This window comes from Salvelinus alpinus, chromosome 13 (genome assembly GCF_045679555.1).
Source record: "Salvelinus alpinus chromosome 13, SLU_Salpinus.1, whole genome shotgun sequence".
Classification (NCBI taxonomy): domain Eukaryota; kingdom Metazoa; phylum Chordata; class Actinopteri; order Salmoniformes; family Salmonidae; genus Salvelinus; species Salvelinus alpinus.
Window position 1 is genome coordinate 9933868 of NC_092098.1, and position 18605 is coordinate 9952472.

Here is an 18605-nt window from a genome sequence, read left to right on the forward strand (position 1 = left end):
TGATACTGCTTACCTGTTAGATCCCCCCCACCCCCATGGGATAAACAACCACATCTAGTATCTCATTTTGTGTAAAGAAGTGAATCAACTAAAAGAAACCGCTCTGAAGCCGCAGCTTTTACAATGGACATGGCTATTTGCTATGATGCAGTCAACTCTTTCTCCAGGCATTGTCCATGACCAGACAGACATTTCTACTCAAAACAACAAAGATATGAAGATGTGGGGTCAGCACCAGTAAGCGCAATACGCTATGAAAGTCCCGCCTATTTCCTTGTTCAAATCCTCTACTGTTTTTGAACTGGCGTCAAGTTTATAAAATTCATGAAAACGTGGTCATTTACGATGTATGTCGAATTTTATTTGTATTTATGGATTAGTTTACTTCTACCTGGTGTCTTTCATGAATATTTACGATGAATTTGAATTTTCCGTAATCAAAAACCTTCAAAAATATATTGGGTAAACGAATCCACGAATATAAGATATATCTTCTAAGTGCTACGATAAACTGGGTGGTTTGAGCCCTGAATTCTGGCATATCAGAATGTATACCACGGGTTTGACAAAACATTTTAGTTTTACTGCTCTAATTACGTTGGTAACCAGTTTAAAATAGCAATAGGGTTCCTTGGGGGTTTGTAATATTTGGCCAATATACCAAGGATAAGGGCTGTGTCCAGGCACTCTGCGTTGCGTCTTGCGTAAGAACAGCCCTATCGGTTATATACCATACCTCCTCCGGCCTTATTGCTTAATTAGAATGGACGATCACTGCTCAGTGGATCTGCTTTTTCTCATCAGTTGAATGTCAATTTCATTGTGTGAATACTAACAGCTTGTAGATTTAAACAGAGGCAGTTTATCCACTTCATAAATATAATGGTACATTTCAAAAAGCATGACTCGAGTCATGTGATCGTGACAATATAAACAAGAAAGTAAAAATTAATTTGTGAAATCTTTCGTAGGTTTTTTCAGCTGTAACTAATCATGATGATGTGTAGCGGTGCCTTCGAGGTGAAGATCATGACTAGAAAGGATCCAGATTTTGTCAATTTAAATTCAGGTTTGACGTTTTGTTGCCGGTAAGGAACATTTACACAGCAGGTTAGGATAATTAACGTAGCAGGTTAGAATAATTAGGTTAATGTTAGGAAAAGGGTTAGCTAAAATGCAACAAAAATCTACTTTTAACGTTAATTTGACATAAACTGGATCCCTTTTAGCCATGAACGTGAAGGATGCCACTCCTGAAGTGCAGCAAATCTGCTATAAAGTGAGCATAATTCCTTAATTTAGCCTGCTTAGTCTAGCTGTCCAACTGAATATGGTCATCTTTCAACAAAGATGACACACAATAATTACCTCGACCATGTTATTCCATTTGTGGGTAAATAACAAATGTCAAACCTATAGGTGTGCATAGGCTATATGGAGTACATTTGGAATGCTGCTGGAACAACTAAGTCATTGCCTGATTGTCTTTTAAATGTTTCCAGATGAAGCCACATGCTGGAAAGAAGTTTGATGTTTTCGTTGTCAAAACATTCACAACACAAGTTGTGGTGGAGACCAACTTCTTCACTCTTCTTGAATAAAAAAATTATTGTATTATTTCTAGCCTATGTTTTGCAAAAATAAATGTCTCGGGGTTCCACTACATCATGGATCTCCAACCTTTTCTAGCATGAGGTGAGCTACTTATCTTTTTTAGCTTTCAAATATGCACATTCTTCTCTTCTCCTCTCCCCTGAAACTCTTCCCTGGGTCCTTAAGTGTACAAGAGAAAGTAGTACACTATGTTTACTGTCAATAAACCTGGTAAAATAATGGTTAATAAAAAACGAAGGTGGGCCCTATTAAAATCTGCGATTTTTTTTATTCAGTTTTATTCTTCCTGGTTTTAGATTAGTTGAGGGTTTTCATTCTCAAAATTATATTTGTTCACAGAGAAACAACTAAATTGAATGTTCTGAGTTGATGTCAATGATTAAATCACATCAGAAGACAATTTTTTTTAGGTCTGGAAGAAAACAAACAGATCTTATTTTTTGAATGTAGTTACCTTTCAATTACGCATCTGGCCCTTTAATTGCTTATCTAGTGCACTGTCTCATATGCAGGTCTAGCAATGGTTCTGTACTGCTGATGCTAATTTCATGGCAAAGTTTCCAATTAACAAATAATCAAAACAAATTATATACGTCTGCCAGGTAAGCCTACTTTGTAGTTAACATTTAATTGAGAAGGGTTTGGGGAAAGATTTTAATTTTATTTAACCTTTATTTAACCAGGTAGGCCAGTTGAGAACAAGTTCTCATTTACAACTGCGACCTGGCCAAGATAAAGCAAAGCAGTGCGACAAAAACAACAACACAGAGTTACACATGGAATAAACAAATGTACAGTCAATAACACAATAGAAAAATCTATATACAGTGTGTGAAAATGTAGTAAGATTAGGGAGGTAAGGCAATAAATAGGCCATAGTGGCAAAATAATTACAATTTAGCATTAACACTGGAGTGATAGATGTGATGATGATGTGCAAGTAGAGATACTGGGGTGCAAAAGAGCAAACATAAATAACAATATGGGGATGAGGTAGTTGGGCGGGCTATTTACAGATGGGCTATGTACAGGTGCAGTGATCGGTAAGCTGCTCTGACAGCTGATGCTTAAAGTTAGTGAGGGAGATATATGTCTCCAGCTTCAGTGATTTTTGCAATTCGTTCCAGTCATTGGCAGCAGAGAACTGGAAGGAAAGGCGGCCAAAGTAGGAGTTGTCTTTGAGGATGACCAGTGAAATATACCTGCTGGAGCTTGTGCTACGGGTGGGTGTTGCTATGGTGACCAGTGAGCTGAGATAAGGTAGGGCTTTACCTAGCAAAGACTTATAGATGACCTAGAGCCAGTGGGTTTGGCGATGAATATGAAGCGAGGGCCAGCCAACGAGAGCATACAGGTCGCAGTGGTGGGTAGTATATGGGGCTTTGGTGACAAAACGGATGGCACTGTAATAGACTGCATCCAATTTGCTGAGTAGAGTGTTGGAGGCTATTTTGTAAATTACATCGCTGAAGTCAAGGGTCGGTAGGATAGTCAGTTTTACGAGGGTATGTTCAGCAGCATGAGTGAAGGAGGCTTTGTTGCGAAATAGGAAGCCGATTATAGATTTCATTTTGGATTGGAGATGCTTAATGTGAGTCTAGAAGGAGAGTTTACAGTCTAACCAGACACCTAGGTATTTGTAGTTGACCACATATTCTAGGTCAGAACCGTCCAGAGTAGTGATGCTAGTCGAGCGGGCGGGTGCGGGCAGCGATCGGTTGAAGTGCATGCATTTAGTTTTACTAGCATTTAAGAGCAGTTGGAGGCCACGGAAGGAGTGTTGTATGGCATTGAAGCTCATCTGGAGGTTTGTTAACACAGTGTCCAAAGAAGGACCAGAAGTATACAGAATGGTGTCGTCTGCGTAGAGGTGGATCAGAGAATCACCAGCATTAAGAGCGACATCATTCATGGTCATTGTGAGTGGGATCATTTGCCTCCGTTCACTTAAAAGAACCGTTAATTTGTCTCCCAAACTGCTCATCGCTTAGAAATGTACCAAAACTATAAAAAAAAATCTTGAATTTAAAGCCTAAACCGTTGTCTACCACGATGTCAGATCGTGAAATGTGAGTTCAAATACATCTTTACCTGACCAAATTGTTAGACGTCCTGCAAAAAATATTAATACTGAATGAGGCTCTTGTCTCACTATATTGTTCCTGCACTGAGGAATTGCCATCGTCAGAGGATGTTTTTATAATTTATCTGCAGATAATCGATGTCTGGAGCTCAAAATGTAATAGGAAAAGTATGCACATCAGGGAGACAAATTAACGGCTCTTTCACATATGAGTACTGGCTATGGCTATGCACTGAGTAATAGACAAATGGCCACAACACACAGACAGAAATGGGCAATATTGTTGGAAATTAATTGGCACATATTGTGTTAGGTTTTGATTTTTAAGCCAATAGTGGCTAACCAGGGCTGGGATAATATAAATATTTCTTAAGTTGGTTAGAGCTGGAAGCTTGCAGTGTCTGATACTTGAGAGATATGTTCATGACAGTTTACAGTGGAACCATAGGGCTGGCCTTAGGGGTCCTGGCCCACCCTACCATACCTCCTTGCCTGTCCAAATAAATTATTTAAATATTGATCATTTATTTGACCGTGACAGAAAGACTAAAGATTATGGCATGCAGGGGTGTAACGTTCACTGGGGACGGGGACGGGGACATATTGAAATAGCATTTTTGTCCCCCCCAATTGTATCATTGGAATGTGATACAAAACAAGGCAATGGTGTTCTTTAGGACCATGCGGACGCCTCCGAGCAGTCGGGTCGGCTGTTTGGAGTGTTTATCCGACCGGATAAAAAAAAATATATATATATACACATTTATGTCCCTTTCTCCAGTGATATAGCCAAATTTCAGCAGAGAGGAAGAGGCGAAGCGAGAGGACTCACTCTTACCAAATCTGTACAGAGTAATCCCAATGCCTTTCTATGGGAATAATATGCAGGCTTAAGCTTGTCGCCTGCCTTCACGCCTTTGGGACAAAGAGTCCCATTGTTAGGGCGAACATGAGCATCTCGACATTATATACAGATATCTGGTTCCAGCCTCTTGCGAACTGGAAAGGGTTGGAGGGTGCACAGTGCTGGATTGCCCTAAAGTTATTTATTTATTATTATATAATAACTCCAGTCTAAATAAAATAATTCAAAATACTTGAACCGGGAGCATGACTTTCCCATTTGGCAGTGTCTGATTGTCTTAACTCATCACGTACACCACTAATAAGCTGAGCTTCTCAGTCAATTGTTCTTAATTTCAAACAAGTCAACAAAGTCTTTTTTTTAAATCTTTCCAACACTCCCGGCCTTGATCTTCACCAAGACTCGGTATGATAGAGCAAAATATCATGATCTGATGATCCCATATAAAATAATACAAATATATTTAGAAAAATTTATAATTTTTCACAAAAGTAGTGCACTGGGGCTTTAATATTCCTGTATTAGCGGACCGATATAGCCTTCTGCAGCCGGTTCCCCCCACGTGACAATGATTTTGAGAAACTAAAACTTTATTATTGAAATTATACTGTTCTACGAAAATGCGCAAATAACATAATCATAACTGGTAGAATAAATTGTAAGCTTGACAGGCTGCCTTTATTATTACACCAGTTCCAAAAATTGTGCGTGCACACATTGGAGATCCGTGAAAAAACGTGCCGCCTATGAAAATCAAAGGCCTGTCCAATTGATAAGTTCTGGCGCCAGCCCCTGGGTGGAACACTTGAAAATTGCAAGTACTTTCAGAATTGTTTGGCCAGCTACTCATAAGTGGTCTGCGAGCTACTGGTAGCTCGCGATCAACATGTTGGAGACCCCTGCAATACATTGAGTCATTATTTTATCTTCAAGCTCTGTGAGAGCTGTGACCTCCTGCCACACCCTCACAACCCCTGTATGGGTTTCAAAGCATTGGGCTGTGTTAAAAATGTATAGGGTGTAAACATGTACTGGAAGAGCTTTGTAAACACTAAACAAATGGATCTTTACTCAGTACATAAGAGTCTTGAGAGTCATGTCTCTCTATCACCTATGCATCACTCATCAGGCCCTAATCCTTCCCTTTCTCATAGGTCCATGTTGGTGGAGATGAATTTATGCACCTGCTCGTCCATAAAACACTACCCCACGCTGGCGGGAACCTGGAGCTGCATGGAATCTAGACTCCCAAAGCTCACCATGACCCTATTGGTTTCTTCTGAATACCTGTAACTCCCTGCAGAGGATGCCACCCCCATAATCCAGCCTCCATGCCTGCTCTAGATCATGTGTACCCTTGTTTTTATGCTCACCTGTATTGTACTATACTTTATTGTATACTTACATTGGTAAATGTCTGTCTTTGTACTAAAATACGTTTTCACCTTTGACTAAATGTCTTTTGGTACAATACAATGTAAATAAACATTTGACAGCTGACTTTAGTTTTTGTAAAACTTTTTTTTTTAATCTATAAAAAATCTGTGAAGTGCGTATGTGGGTGGCTTGTTGTACAATTTCAATTTGCATATTTGTAGGTGATGACATTTCCCCCAACTCTATCACAGCAATTACTGTACACCTATTGCGTAATCCCTAGTAGTGACTGACATTTCTTATGATTTTATGGTACCACATATCAGGTAGAGATTCTGTCAGTTGAATACAGTGCAGTCTTCCAATCGAGGCCTCAAATCGGGATGTTCTCCTTTTAAAACCGGCACGTCTGGAGGAAGAGGCTTGATTTCTGACACTATAGTGGTACAGTTTTCCTTCATCGAAGAAGCCTCAGGTTATACCTCCTATTGTTTGAAACATTTTCTGCATTTAAGATCGAAACAGACTTTGAGTTGGTTCTGGACATTAAAATATAATTCTGGCAACAGGAAAGGGGAGAGTCAATTGCGGTGTGCAGTCTTCCTTTTCTTTTTGCAGAAAACATTTTCCCTCAATTGGTTGTCTGCTGTATGCAACCCAAAATAGGGCCACGCCCATTGTAAGAGGTGATTACAACCTGTAATGACAGCATATGATTGGCTGATGGCTGCTTTAACCTGTGATTACCATATTTCACCAAAACACACAAAGCTGAAAACTGATAGTTATCCCTCTGTCTTTGGGGGTTTGATGAGGGGAATTGATGAGGGGCCCCTGAGTGGCGCAGCAGTCTAAGGCTCTGCATCTTAGTGTGAGAGGTGTCACTACAGTCCCTGGTTCGAATCCAGGCTGTATCACATCTGGCCGTGGTTGGGAGTCCTATAGGACGGCGCACAATTTCCCCAGCATCATCTGGGTTTGGCCGGGGTAGGCTGTCATTGTAAATAAGAATTTGTTCTTAACTGACTTGCCTAGTGAAATACAAAAATATATATATTTTTATACAAAAATATATATATTTTTATACAAAAATATATATATTTTTTTAAAGTAGAGGTTGTTGGGAGGAGAAAAGGAACAGAACTGGAATATAAGTCACCAGAATAAGACGGGAGGTATGCAAAGAATCACAGCACTAGGATGAAGTCATTGCTGATCGTGATGCTTGTGGTGGTGTGTCTGTTGCTGACTGAATCTGGTGAGTATGACATAACTCACGACATGCAGCACAACACACAGGACATAGTCATGTGATTATGATAACAGTGTTACAGGGTAGGCTACAGGAGAACCTTGAGTGACTGACTCAGTTGACCGGACCTCCCTGTTTTATATTTTTAGATGGAAAACATAAAACCAAGAAAAATAGGATCTCATTACCCAGAGGAGTGAAGAAGATTCAAGAGGCCCTGGGTGAGTCATATGTTATAACTTTACTTGCTTGCCTTTGTCCTCTTCCTCTCTGTTTCTCTCCCCCCCGCCACTGTCTTTTCTGGGTGATTCCTTGCATGTGTAGTTGCATGTGACACTGTGTGGTGATTGTAAAAACTAGATCCAAAGACCCATAATATTTGTTCCTGTACCCAAAACAGTGATCAACAGGATGAGTTCATATTGCCCTAACCAATCATTAAAGACTCATTAAAGACTCCACACATCTATTACACACTCATTCATATCTAGTCTGTAGTATTCCAGCTTCTAGTGCACTTCAATTCTAGGATTAAACAAACATTTTTTACTATTTCTTATTTAGCTAAAGTAATAGAGGATGCCATTGTAAATGAACATTTGAGATGTAAGTAAAAAATATTATTGCAAGCATATAAGGATTAATCTGCATTCGGAACACAATATTTATTCAGATATTTTGGGAAAAACTGATGGTATTTATTTTGTGTTTGTTCTAGTGACGACCCAAGGTGAGTTGTGATCATGGAAGTGGTGATGGCATTGCTCAGGTGTTCACATGGTTAACTGTGAAGTTACTGTGTTGTCATTTCCTTCCCCTCAGTGATGAACTGGCTTCATAAAGTGGTTGATGTTGGTGAGAAATATCTGTCTACCTGTTTGTCTGTCTGTCCTTTCTGTCTGTCTGACTAGCTTCTAGCAGTGATTAACACAATCATTTCTGATTTGTAAATGTAGGAAAATATACGGTGTCTGCAAGACAGGCGAGCATGGTACAGTTAAGAATAATTGTATGAAAACAACAGAGTGTGTGCAAGGATTTCATCAAGGCAAATTCTCCTTTGAAGAATGTCAAATATAAAATATATTTCAATTTTGAACACTTTTTTGGTTACCACATGATTCCATATGTGTTATTTCACAATTTGGATGTCTTCACTATTATTCTACAATGTAGAAAATTGTAAAAATAAAGAAAAACCCTGGAATTAGTAGGTGTATCTAAACATTTGACTGGTACTGCAAGTATTCAGACGCTTTTCTATGAGACTCGAAATTGAGTTCAGGTGCATCCTGTTTCCATTGATTATCCTTGAGATGTTTCTACAACTTGATTGGAGTCCACCTGTGGTAAATTCAATTGATTAGACATGATTTGTATATATAAGGGCCCACAGTTACCAGTGCCTTTCAGAGCAAAAACCAAGCCATGCTGTTGAAGGAATTGTCCTTAGAGCTCCAAGACAGGATTGTGTCAAGGCACAGATCTGGGAAAGGGTACCAAAAATGTCTGCACCATTGAAGGTCCACTAGAACACAGTGGCCTCCATCATTCTTAAATGGAAGAAGTTTGGAAACACCATCCAAATATTTATTTATATATTCTTAATTCCATTCCTTTTCTTTAGATTGTGTGTATTGTTAGATATTACTTGTTAGATATTACTACACTGTTGGAGCTAGAAACACAAGCACTTCGCTATACCCGTAATAACATCTGGTAAACACGTGTATGTGACAAATACATTTTGATTTGATTTAGAGCTGGCCAAACTGAGAAATCGGGGGAGAAGGTCCTTGGTCAGGGAGGTGACCAAGAACCCGATGCTCTGAAACTCTGACGTAGTTTCAGTGTTCCTCTGTGAAGATGGGAGAACCTTCCAGAAGGAAAATCATCTCTGCAGCACTCCACCAATCAGGCCTATATGGTAGGGTGGCCAGACGGAAGCCACTCCTCAGTAAAAGGCACATGACAGCCTGCTTGGAGTTTGCCAAAAGGCACCTAAAGGACACAGACCTTGAGAAACAAGATTCTCTGGTCTGATGAAACCAAGATTGAACACTTTGGCCTTAATGCTAAGAGTCACGTCTGGAGGAAACCTGGCACCATCCCTACAGTGAAACATGGTGGTGGCAGCATCATGCTGTGGGGATGTTTTTCAGCGGTAGGGACTGGGAGACTAACAGGATTGAAGGAAAGATGAACGGAGCAAAGTACAGAGATCCTTGATGAAAATCTGCTCCAGAGCGCTCAGGACCTCAAACTGGGAGCGAAGTTCGCCTTCCAACACAACAACGACCCTAAGCAAACAGCCAAGACAACGCAGGAGTGGCTTTGGGACAAGTCTCTGAATGACCTTGAGTGGCACTGCCAGAGCCCGGACTTGAATCCGATAGAACATCTCTGGAGAGACCTGAAAATAGCTGTGCAGCGACGATCCCCATCCAACTGTATCACCGCCGGGTACTGCAGGGCTCTACAGAGGGTTGTGCAGTCTGCCAAACGCATCACCGGGGCACACTGCCTGCCCTCCAGGACACCTACAGCACCCGATGTCACAGGAAGGCCATCAACCACCCGAGCCTCGGCCTGTTCACCCCGCTATCATCCAGAAGGCGAGGTCAGTACAGGTGCATCAAAGCTGGGACCGAGAGACTGAAATACAGCTTCTATCTCAAGGCCATCCGACTGTTAAATAGCCATCACTAGCCGGCTACCACCCGGTTACTCAACCCTGCACCTTAGAGGCTTCCGCCGTATTTACATAGACATCGACTCACTAGCCACTTTAATAATGGAACGCTAGTCACTTTAATAACGTTTACATAGTGCTTTACTCATCTCATATGGACAGTTGAATTCGGAAGTTTACATACACCTTAGCCAAATACATTTAAACTGTTTTTCACAATTCCTGACATTTAATCCTTGTAAAAATTCCCTCTCTTAGGTCTGTTAGGATCACCACTTTATTTTAAGAATGTGAAATGTCAATAATAGTAGAGAGAGTGATTTATTTCAGCTTTTATTTCTTTCATCACATTCCCAGTGGGTCAGAAGTTTACATACACTCAATTAGTATTTGGTAGCATTGCCTTTAAATTGATTAACTTGGGTCAAACATTTCGGGTAGCCTTCCACAAGCTTCCCACAATAAGTTGGGTGAATTGTAGCACATTCCTCCTGACAGAGCTGGTGTAACTGAGTCAGGTTTGTAGGCCTCCTTGCTCGCACACGCTTTTTCAGTTCTGCCCACAAATATTCTATAGGATTGAGGTCAGGGCTTTGTGATGACAAATCCAATACCTTGACTTTGTTGTCCTTAAGCCATTTTGCCACAACTTTGGAAGTATGCTTGGGGTCATTGTCCATTTGGAAGACCCATTTGTGACCAAGCTTTAATTTCCTGGCTGATGTCTTGAGATGTTGCTTCAATATATCCACATAATTTTCCTCCCTCATGATGCCATCTATTTTGTGAAGTGCACCAGTCCCTCCTGCAGCAAAGCACCCCCACAACATGATGCTGCCTCGCCCGTGCTTCACGATTAGGATGGTGTTCTTCGGCTTGCAAGCCTCCCCCTTTTTCCTTCAAACTTAACAACGGTCATTATGGCCAAACAGTTCTGTTTTTGATTCATCAGACCAGACCATTTCTCCAAAAAGTACAATCTTTGTCTTTTTTATGGCGGTTTTGGAGCAGTGTCTTCTTCCTTGCTGAGCGGCCTTTCAGGTTATATCGATATAGGACTCGTTTTACTGTGGATATAGATACTTTTGTGCCCGTTTCCTCCAGCATCTTCACAAGGTCCTTTGCTATTGTTCTGGGATTAATTTGCACTTTTCGCACCAAGTACGTTCATCTCTAGGAGACAGAATGCATCTCCTTCCTGAGCGGTATGACGGCTGCGTGGTCCCATGGTGTTTATACTTGCGTACTATTGTTTGTACAGATGAACGTGGTACCGTCAGGTGTTTGGAAATTGCTCCCAAGGAGGTCTTGGCTGATTTCTTTTGATTTTCCCATGAAGTCAAGCAAAGAGGTACTGAGTTTGAAGGTAGGCCTTGAAATACATCCACAGGTACACCTCCAATAGGCTAATTGACATCGTTTGAGTCAATCAGAAGCTTCTAAAGCTATGACATCATTTTCTGGAATTTTCCAAGTTGTTTAAAGGCACAGTCAACTTAGTGTGTGTAAACTTCTGACCCACTGGAATTGTGATACAGTGAATTATAAGTGATATAATCTGTCTGTAAACAATTGTTGGAAAAAGTACTTGTGTCATGCACAAAGTAGATGCCCTAACCGACTTGCCAAAACTAGAGTTTGTTAACAAGAAATTTGTGGAGTGGTTGAAAAACAAGTTTTAATGACTCCAACCTAAGTGTATGTAAACTTCCGACTGTATATACTGTATTCTATTGAACTGTATTTTAGTCAATGCCACTCCGACATTTCTCGTCCTAATATTTATATATTTCTTAATTCCATTCTTTTACTTTTAGATTTGTGTATTGTGAATTGTTAGATACTACTGCACTGTTGGAGCTAGGAACACAAGCATTTCGCTACACCCGCAATAACATCTGCTAGATATGTGTATGTGACCAATCAGATTTGATAATAGCCAGTTGATGTGATAACAATCTTGTGAGTTGACATACAGTGGGGAGAACAAGTATTTGATACACTGCCGATTTTGCAGGTTTTCCTACTTACAAAGCATGTAGAGGTCTGTAATTTTTTATCATAGGTACACTTCCACTATGAGAGACGGAATCTAAAACAAAAATCCAGAAAATCACATTGTATGATTTTTAAGTAATTAATTAGCATTTTATTGCATGACATAAGTATTTGATACATCAGAAAAGCAGAACTTAATATTTGGTACAGAAACCTTTGTTTGCAATTACAGAGATCATACGTTTCCTGTAGTTCTTGACTAGGTTTGCACACACTGCAGCAGGGATTTTGGCCCACTCCTCCCTACAGATCTTCTCCAGATCCTTCAGGTTTCGGGGCTGTCGCTGGGCAATACGGAGTTTCAGCTCCCTCCAAAGATTTCCTATTGGGTTCAGGTCTGGAGACTGGCTAGGCCACTCCAGGACCTTGAGATGCTTCTTACGGAGCCACTCCTTAGTTGCCATGGCTGTGTGCTTCGTGTCGTTGTCATGCTGGAAGACCCAGCCACGACCCATCTTCAATGCTCTTACTGAGGGAAGGAGGTTGTTGGCCAAGATCTCGCGATACATGGCCCCATCCATCCTCCCCTCAATACGGTGCAGTCGTCCTGTCCCCTTTGCAGAAAAGCATCCCCAAAGAATGATGTTTCCACCTCCATGCTTCACGGTTGGGATGGTGTTCTTGGGGTTGTACTCATACTTCTTCTTCCTCCAAACACGGCGAGTGGAGTTAGACCAAAAAGCTCTATTTTTGTCTCATCAGACCACATGACCTTCTCCCATTCCTCCTCTGGATCATCCAGATGGTCATTGGCAAACTTCAGACAGGCCTGGACATGCACTGGCTTAAGCAGGGGGACCTTGCGTGCGCTGCAGGATTTTAATCCATGACGGCGTAGTGTGTTACTAATGGTTTTCTTTGAGACTGTGGTCCCAGCTCTCTTCAGGTCATTGACCAGGTCCTGCCGTGTAGTTCTGGGCTGATCCCTCACCTTCCTCATGATCATTGATGCCCCACGAGGTGAAATCTTGCATGGAGCCCCAGACCGAGGGTGATTGACCGTCATCTTGAACTTCTTCCATTTTCTAATAATTGCGCCAACAGTTGTTTCCTTCTCACCAAGCTGCTTGCCTATTGTCCTGTAGCCCATCCCAGCCTTGTGCAGGTCTACAATTTTATCCCTGATGTCCTTACACAGCTCTCTGGTCTTGGCCATTGTGGAGAGGTTGGAATCTGTTTGATTGAGTGTGTGGACAGGTGTCTTTTATACAGGTAACGAGTTCAAACAGGTGCAGTTAATACAGGTAATGAGTGGAGAACAGGAGGGTTTCTTAAAGAAAAACTAACAGGTCTGTGAGAGCCGGAATTCTTACTGGTTGGTAGGTGATCAAATACTTATGTCATGCAATAAAATGCAAATTAATTATTTAAAAATCATACAATGTGAGTTTCTGGATTTTTGTTTTAGATTCCGTCTCTCACAGTTGAAGTGTACCTATGATAAAAATTACAGACCTCTACATGCTTTGTAAGTAGGAAAACCTGCAAAATCGGCAGTGTATCAAATACTTGTTCTCCCCACTGTATATACTTTCCCCCAAACCTTCACAATTAAATGTTAACTGCAAAGTAGGCATAGCCTACCTGGCAAAAGTATATCACGAGTAAGTACATTCCTATCGATTATTTGTTATTTGCAAACTTTGCCATGGAATGAGCAGCAGCAGTACAGAACCTTCCCTAGACCAGCACACTAGGCAGAACACTGCGCAATTAAAGGGCCAGATGCTCAATTAAATCAAAATGTTAGTTTTCTTCCAGACCTAAAAATAATTGTTTTCTAATGTGATTAAAGCACTGATATCGACTGAGAATATATGATTTTGTTGTTTCTCTATGAACAATGGTCATTTTGAGAGTGAAAACCCCCCAAAATCTAAAACCAGGAAAAATACAACCGATAAAACACAATTTGGGAAAATAGAAAACATAATCACAGATTTTATAGGGCCCCCTTGGAGTTTTTTTATTAACCATTATTTTACCAGGTATATTGACAGAAAACATTGTGCACGACTTTCTCTTGTACACTAAGGACCCGGGGAAGTTGCAGGGGAGAGGAGAATGTGCCTATTTGAAAGCTAGAAAAAAATGAGTAGCTTGCTTCCTTTTTACCTTTATTTAACTAGTCAGTTAAAAACAAATTCTTATTTTCAATGACAGCCCAGGAACAGTGTGGTTAACTGGTCTAGGAACAGTGTGGTTAACTGGTCTAGGAACAGTGGGTTAACTGGTCTAGGAACAGTGGGTTAACTGGTCTAGGAACAGTGTGGTTAACTGGTCTAGGAACAGTGGGTTAACTGGTCTAGGAACAGTGTGGTTAACTGGTCTAGGAACAGTGTGGTTAACTGGTCTAGGAACAGTGGGTTAACTGCCTTGTTCAGAAGCAGAACAACAGATTTTTACCATGTCAGCTCAGGGATTTGATCTTGCAACCTTTCGGTTACTAGTCCAACGCTCTAACCACTAGGCCAACTGCCACCCCAAATGTAGCTCTCATGCTAGAAAATGTTGGAGACCCCTGATCTATACCATAGAACATAGCACAGTAATAACAAAACTTGCATGCATGGTTGTTCAGTCAGTAGACTAAAATCCCTTGTGGTTTTATTTTTTGTAAATACATGTTAATTCAAATTCAAGTTGCAGCTTGAATTTGTAAAATGAAAACTTTTTTGTTCATAAAATAATGTTCTGATAAACTATTTAAGCCCCTCAATCATGGTTTGATTGTATTTATGCACCTGAAATAAGCACACAAATATTGTCATTAGATGCTGAGTTAGATTTTTCAATATTGGATTGAATAATGATATGTTTCAAGACCCCTGTACCAACTGGCAAGGTACAATATGTGAGCTGTAGGTGTGTCTGTTCCATCACAGTATGTCTACCGCCTCCAACAAGAGCAGAAAATTAACAACTGGCAAATAGATTTTTAGAACTTATGTAAGGATTACTTGCCCGAAGCAGTATATTATTTAAAGAGATAGACCACTCAAAATATATGTGGAAAATCATGTTAAGTTGTATTTTGAATTGACTATACCTTTAAAATTGTGTTGACCTGAGATTATATGAAACTAACATTACATGTTGTCTTGCTCTTCACCCTCAAGCAAGGTTTTACACTGATAGTTAAATGTCACATTAAACCACACACACAAAGAGAGATACAGGGATTGTGTGTTAGGGGGAGCTCTGTTTACCATCTAAAGTGCTGACAGTTAGATTTGATTCACTAGTTCCTGCCCACAGAAAGCACTGGAGGGGCAGATACTGCTTTGTTTATCACTGTCCGTCTATTTTGGCTGCTGGTATTTTATTTTCTAAATTGATGGGCTGTTGCATAAAACAGCTTTCAGCCCATTTCACATGCACTCACATGCACACACGCCTACACATATTACATGATGCTGCCCCTGTTTGAACCCGGTGATCTCACCACCTCCGGGGTTCTATAGAGGGTAGGAGTGGGAGGTCACAGCCACACCCCCAACAAGCCCCATCTCCACCCATGGGTATTGTGTGTGTGTGTGTGTCTAAGAGGCGGGGGATAGAGATGGTAGCAGGTAGCAGCTTGTGTGTGTACGGGGGGGAGGGGGGGGGGGATGCTCTACAGTAAGCCCATGCTCTACAGTATATATAGGAGTGAGAGGTAGCAAAGAAAAGCAGATCTCCTGTTTTGTCCTTTATAATTCTTGATACTGACCCTGCTCTGCTGTAGCCATGACGACCATGCTGCTGAGCGCACTAGGAGCACTGCTCTGCTCCTTGGTTGTCACCGCTGAGGTCATGCCCCAAGGAGACTTCAATCTACAGGGGGTAAGAGAGAAAATGAAGAGAGGGATCAGAAATCAGCATTACATTGAAAATCAAATGACGAGGAACAAACTAGGGATTGTTATGGAGAAAAAAGAAACATTAGGAGAAAGAATACAGAAAGAAACCTGTGATGAAAACAAGATTCAAATGGAAGGGATGAACGAAATGTGGGAATTCTAGTGACACATTGTCAGGTGTTCATATTGAGACAAGAGTTATTGAGATGTTCATTCATGAATGATTCTGGGCTATTTCAGTATAGAGCCCTCGCAGATTTAAAGAACCACTGAACACACTGATTGGCACGTGGGTTTTTCTGTTGCTCATTAGAAAAATGAAGTTTCAGTCTTGGAGGTGTGTTTCCTGGCCGATTCCACATTTGGTTATTGATGTTTGTCCCCCATGAGACACTGTAGCCTATTTCACTTTCTCAAAATCCCCAGAGTGAACTAAATAGAAATAGAAATCTGTAATTCATTTATTTTGACGTTTTTGCCAAGGATGTTTTAGTTGTGCGGCTTTACATCTAAGGTGTTTAGTGCAGTATTTCTCAAGCAAAGAAATGCATGAGTTGTTGTCTAATGTGAACAGTCGGAGCTGCTGAGCAGGTCTGTCTCACTGTCTATGCTATTAGATAGAGAGCAATCACCGCAGCTGTTCACCCCATGTTAGTGGAAAAATCCTCAAATCAAAACCCAACCTTCATTTACCCGTTGTGACACACGGATGTTCCAAACTCCGTTTTAGACGAGACTGACTTTATCTCCATAATTATCCTATTTACACTTTGAAGTCAATGTTGATACTAGAATAACTTTCGGACTCATATTGATGCCACAGAGGCCGTTTTCATAGGGATCTGTTGCTTTTCAAAGGCAGCCGTTCTTTAAGGTTGATACTTTCTGTGACCCCTGCAGACAGGAATGAGGAGGTGATGTAATCTAATCAGGGCTGGTTTTTGCAGGTGGCAGGAAAGTGGTACGTGATTGGATTTGCCACTAATGCCCAGTGGTTCGTCAAACACAGGGCCGACATGAAGATGGGCACCACCATGCTGACACCAACTGCTGATGGAGACCTGGATATTGCATACACTAGCCGGAAGTAAGTAAGAGAGAGAGAGTGAGAGAAAGAGAGAGACATTGTGCTGATTCTGTATGAACTGTATTGTCTCTGTAGCGCTGATGGCTCCTGCTGGAGAATGAACCACCTGGCCAAGAAGACAAACCTTGCGGGGAAATTCATCTACAATAGCGAGCGTAAGTCTACAACCTATAAACACATACACACACAGTGCACTAATGGGCCTGTGTGTGATATTGTCAATTCAACTCCCTCTCGTCCCCTCTAGGCTGGAGTAATGAAAATGACATGCGTGTCGTTGACGTTAAGTATGACGAGTTTGCTCTTATTCACACCAAGACCAAGGGTGTTTCAGCTGTGCTCACCAACCTGTATGGTACGATCCTTTCCACTACTCTGCAAAATCCTATGACTCAGTCTCATTGTTTCACTATTCCTTTCCCCATCATTTGTTAGAAATCTTATATTACAAAATATTGCATCCTTCACAGTATATTTAGTCTGCCATGCACTACATGTGTTGTGTCTACAGCCCGTGGAACAGACCTGAGCCCTGACCTGCTGCAGAAGTTTAGGCAGTTCTCCCTGGACAAGGGCATTCAGCCTGAAAACATCGCCATCTTCCCCAAAAACGGTACATCCCATCTCTGTTTGTGAAGTGTGGTTAAGTTGGACAATATTTCTGGATAGAAGTGTGGAACGTCTCAGACTTATCAACCGTCTTTTTTTCTGCAGATGAGTGTCCCGCTGCGTAATTTCATCCATCTTCTTTACTTCCAAGGCGTGCTCCCTTGATCCTTCTGCATGGCTTTGCTACTTGATGGGTAGACCCATGGCCACTGTGGCAACCATGAATCATCTTTAGCTGCAGTGATCCATCAGACTACATCTTAACTTGCATCTGCAATACATACTGAAGCCCAGCGTAGCTGGTTAGGCAATCTTGTAACCTTAGTTTTTCACTTCCCTGATTGGTTCCAATAAAATACTGTCTAGTGCTTTTTCCGTTTGTCAGTCATTCTACTCTTCAGATAACTAGAATATGTTGGGTATTTAATACCTCTGAACCTAAGATGTGATGTTAGCTGCTTTAGAAGTTTGTGTTGATCAAATGTCATGTAAACCCAGCTCTAAAAGTAACCTTGGTGTACCATCATTCTATTGAAAATGTTATCCTACTCCTTGCAGTAATTAGGTAGCTGACAATTACACACATTTGTCAATTATTAAAAAGACAAACATGCAGGTAAAATATTATGCTTTTATATCTTTGTAGCTTTTTCAACAAATACGTCAAGTACATCCATAACACAGCTCTGATTCCTCCTGTTATATGTTTACATCTACACACTTTATTTAAAAATGTGTACAAAACAATAATTTACCTCCTATAGAATTCTAGTTACACTGAATATTACAACAAAGTTCATGATTAAATAAATACAAAAACAAAAATGATCACAGGGGAAGGAACTGTCAAAGCCAGAGTACAAATATACCACCAGTCTTTACAAGTTGTATTTCTCCTCAGGGGACTAATGCCTCTCCCTGGCCACTGGCATAAGTAGATGTGTGTTTGGGTAAAGGAAGTATGTTGTGGTCATGAGTCTGTGGTACCAGATCTAGTGCAATCTAACTCTGAAGGCCTTGCTGGCACTGCATCATATTTCAGGTGTCTGATAATCAAGTTTATTAGGGGTTAAATAATCTGTATGAAGATGGGTTTATGGGTTGGTTCTAAATGATACTGCATACC

At 40.8% G+C, this 18605-nt stretch overlaps 1 protein-coding gene and 1 long non-coding RNA gene across 2 annotated transcripts; both read left to right on the plus strand.

Moving 5' to 3' along the window:
- The first annotated feature begins 783 nt into the window (after positions 1-783).
- On the plus strand, positions 784-6062 carry LOC139536998 (uncharacterized). The gene is made up of 3 exons (XR_011667444.1): positions 784-1279; positions 1503-1695; positions 5717-6062. It is a non-coding gene; the product is annotated as an uncharacterized lncRNA (long non-coding RNA).
- Positions 6063-15599: 9537 nt separating this feature from the next.
- Positions 15600-17847, plus strand: LOC139536993 (lipocalin-like). Its single transcript, XM_071337770.1, has 6 exons — positions 15600-15766; positions 16731-16870; positions 16946-17025; positions 17118-17225; positions 17382-17483; positions 17585-17847. Exons 1-6 carry the CDS (start codon positions 15671-15673, stop codon positions 17602-17604), a joined length of 546 nt encoding a protein of 181 aa, XP_071193871.1. The 5' UTR covers positions 15600-15670; the 3' UTR covers positions 17605-17847.
- The last annotated feature ends 758 nt before the right edge of the window (positions 17848-18605 follow it).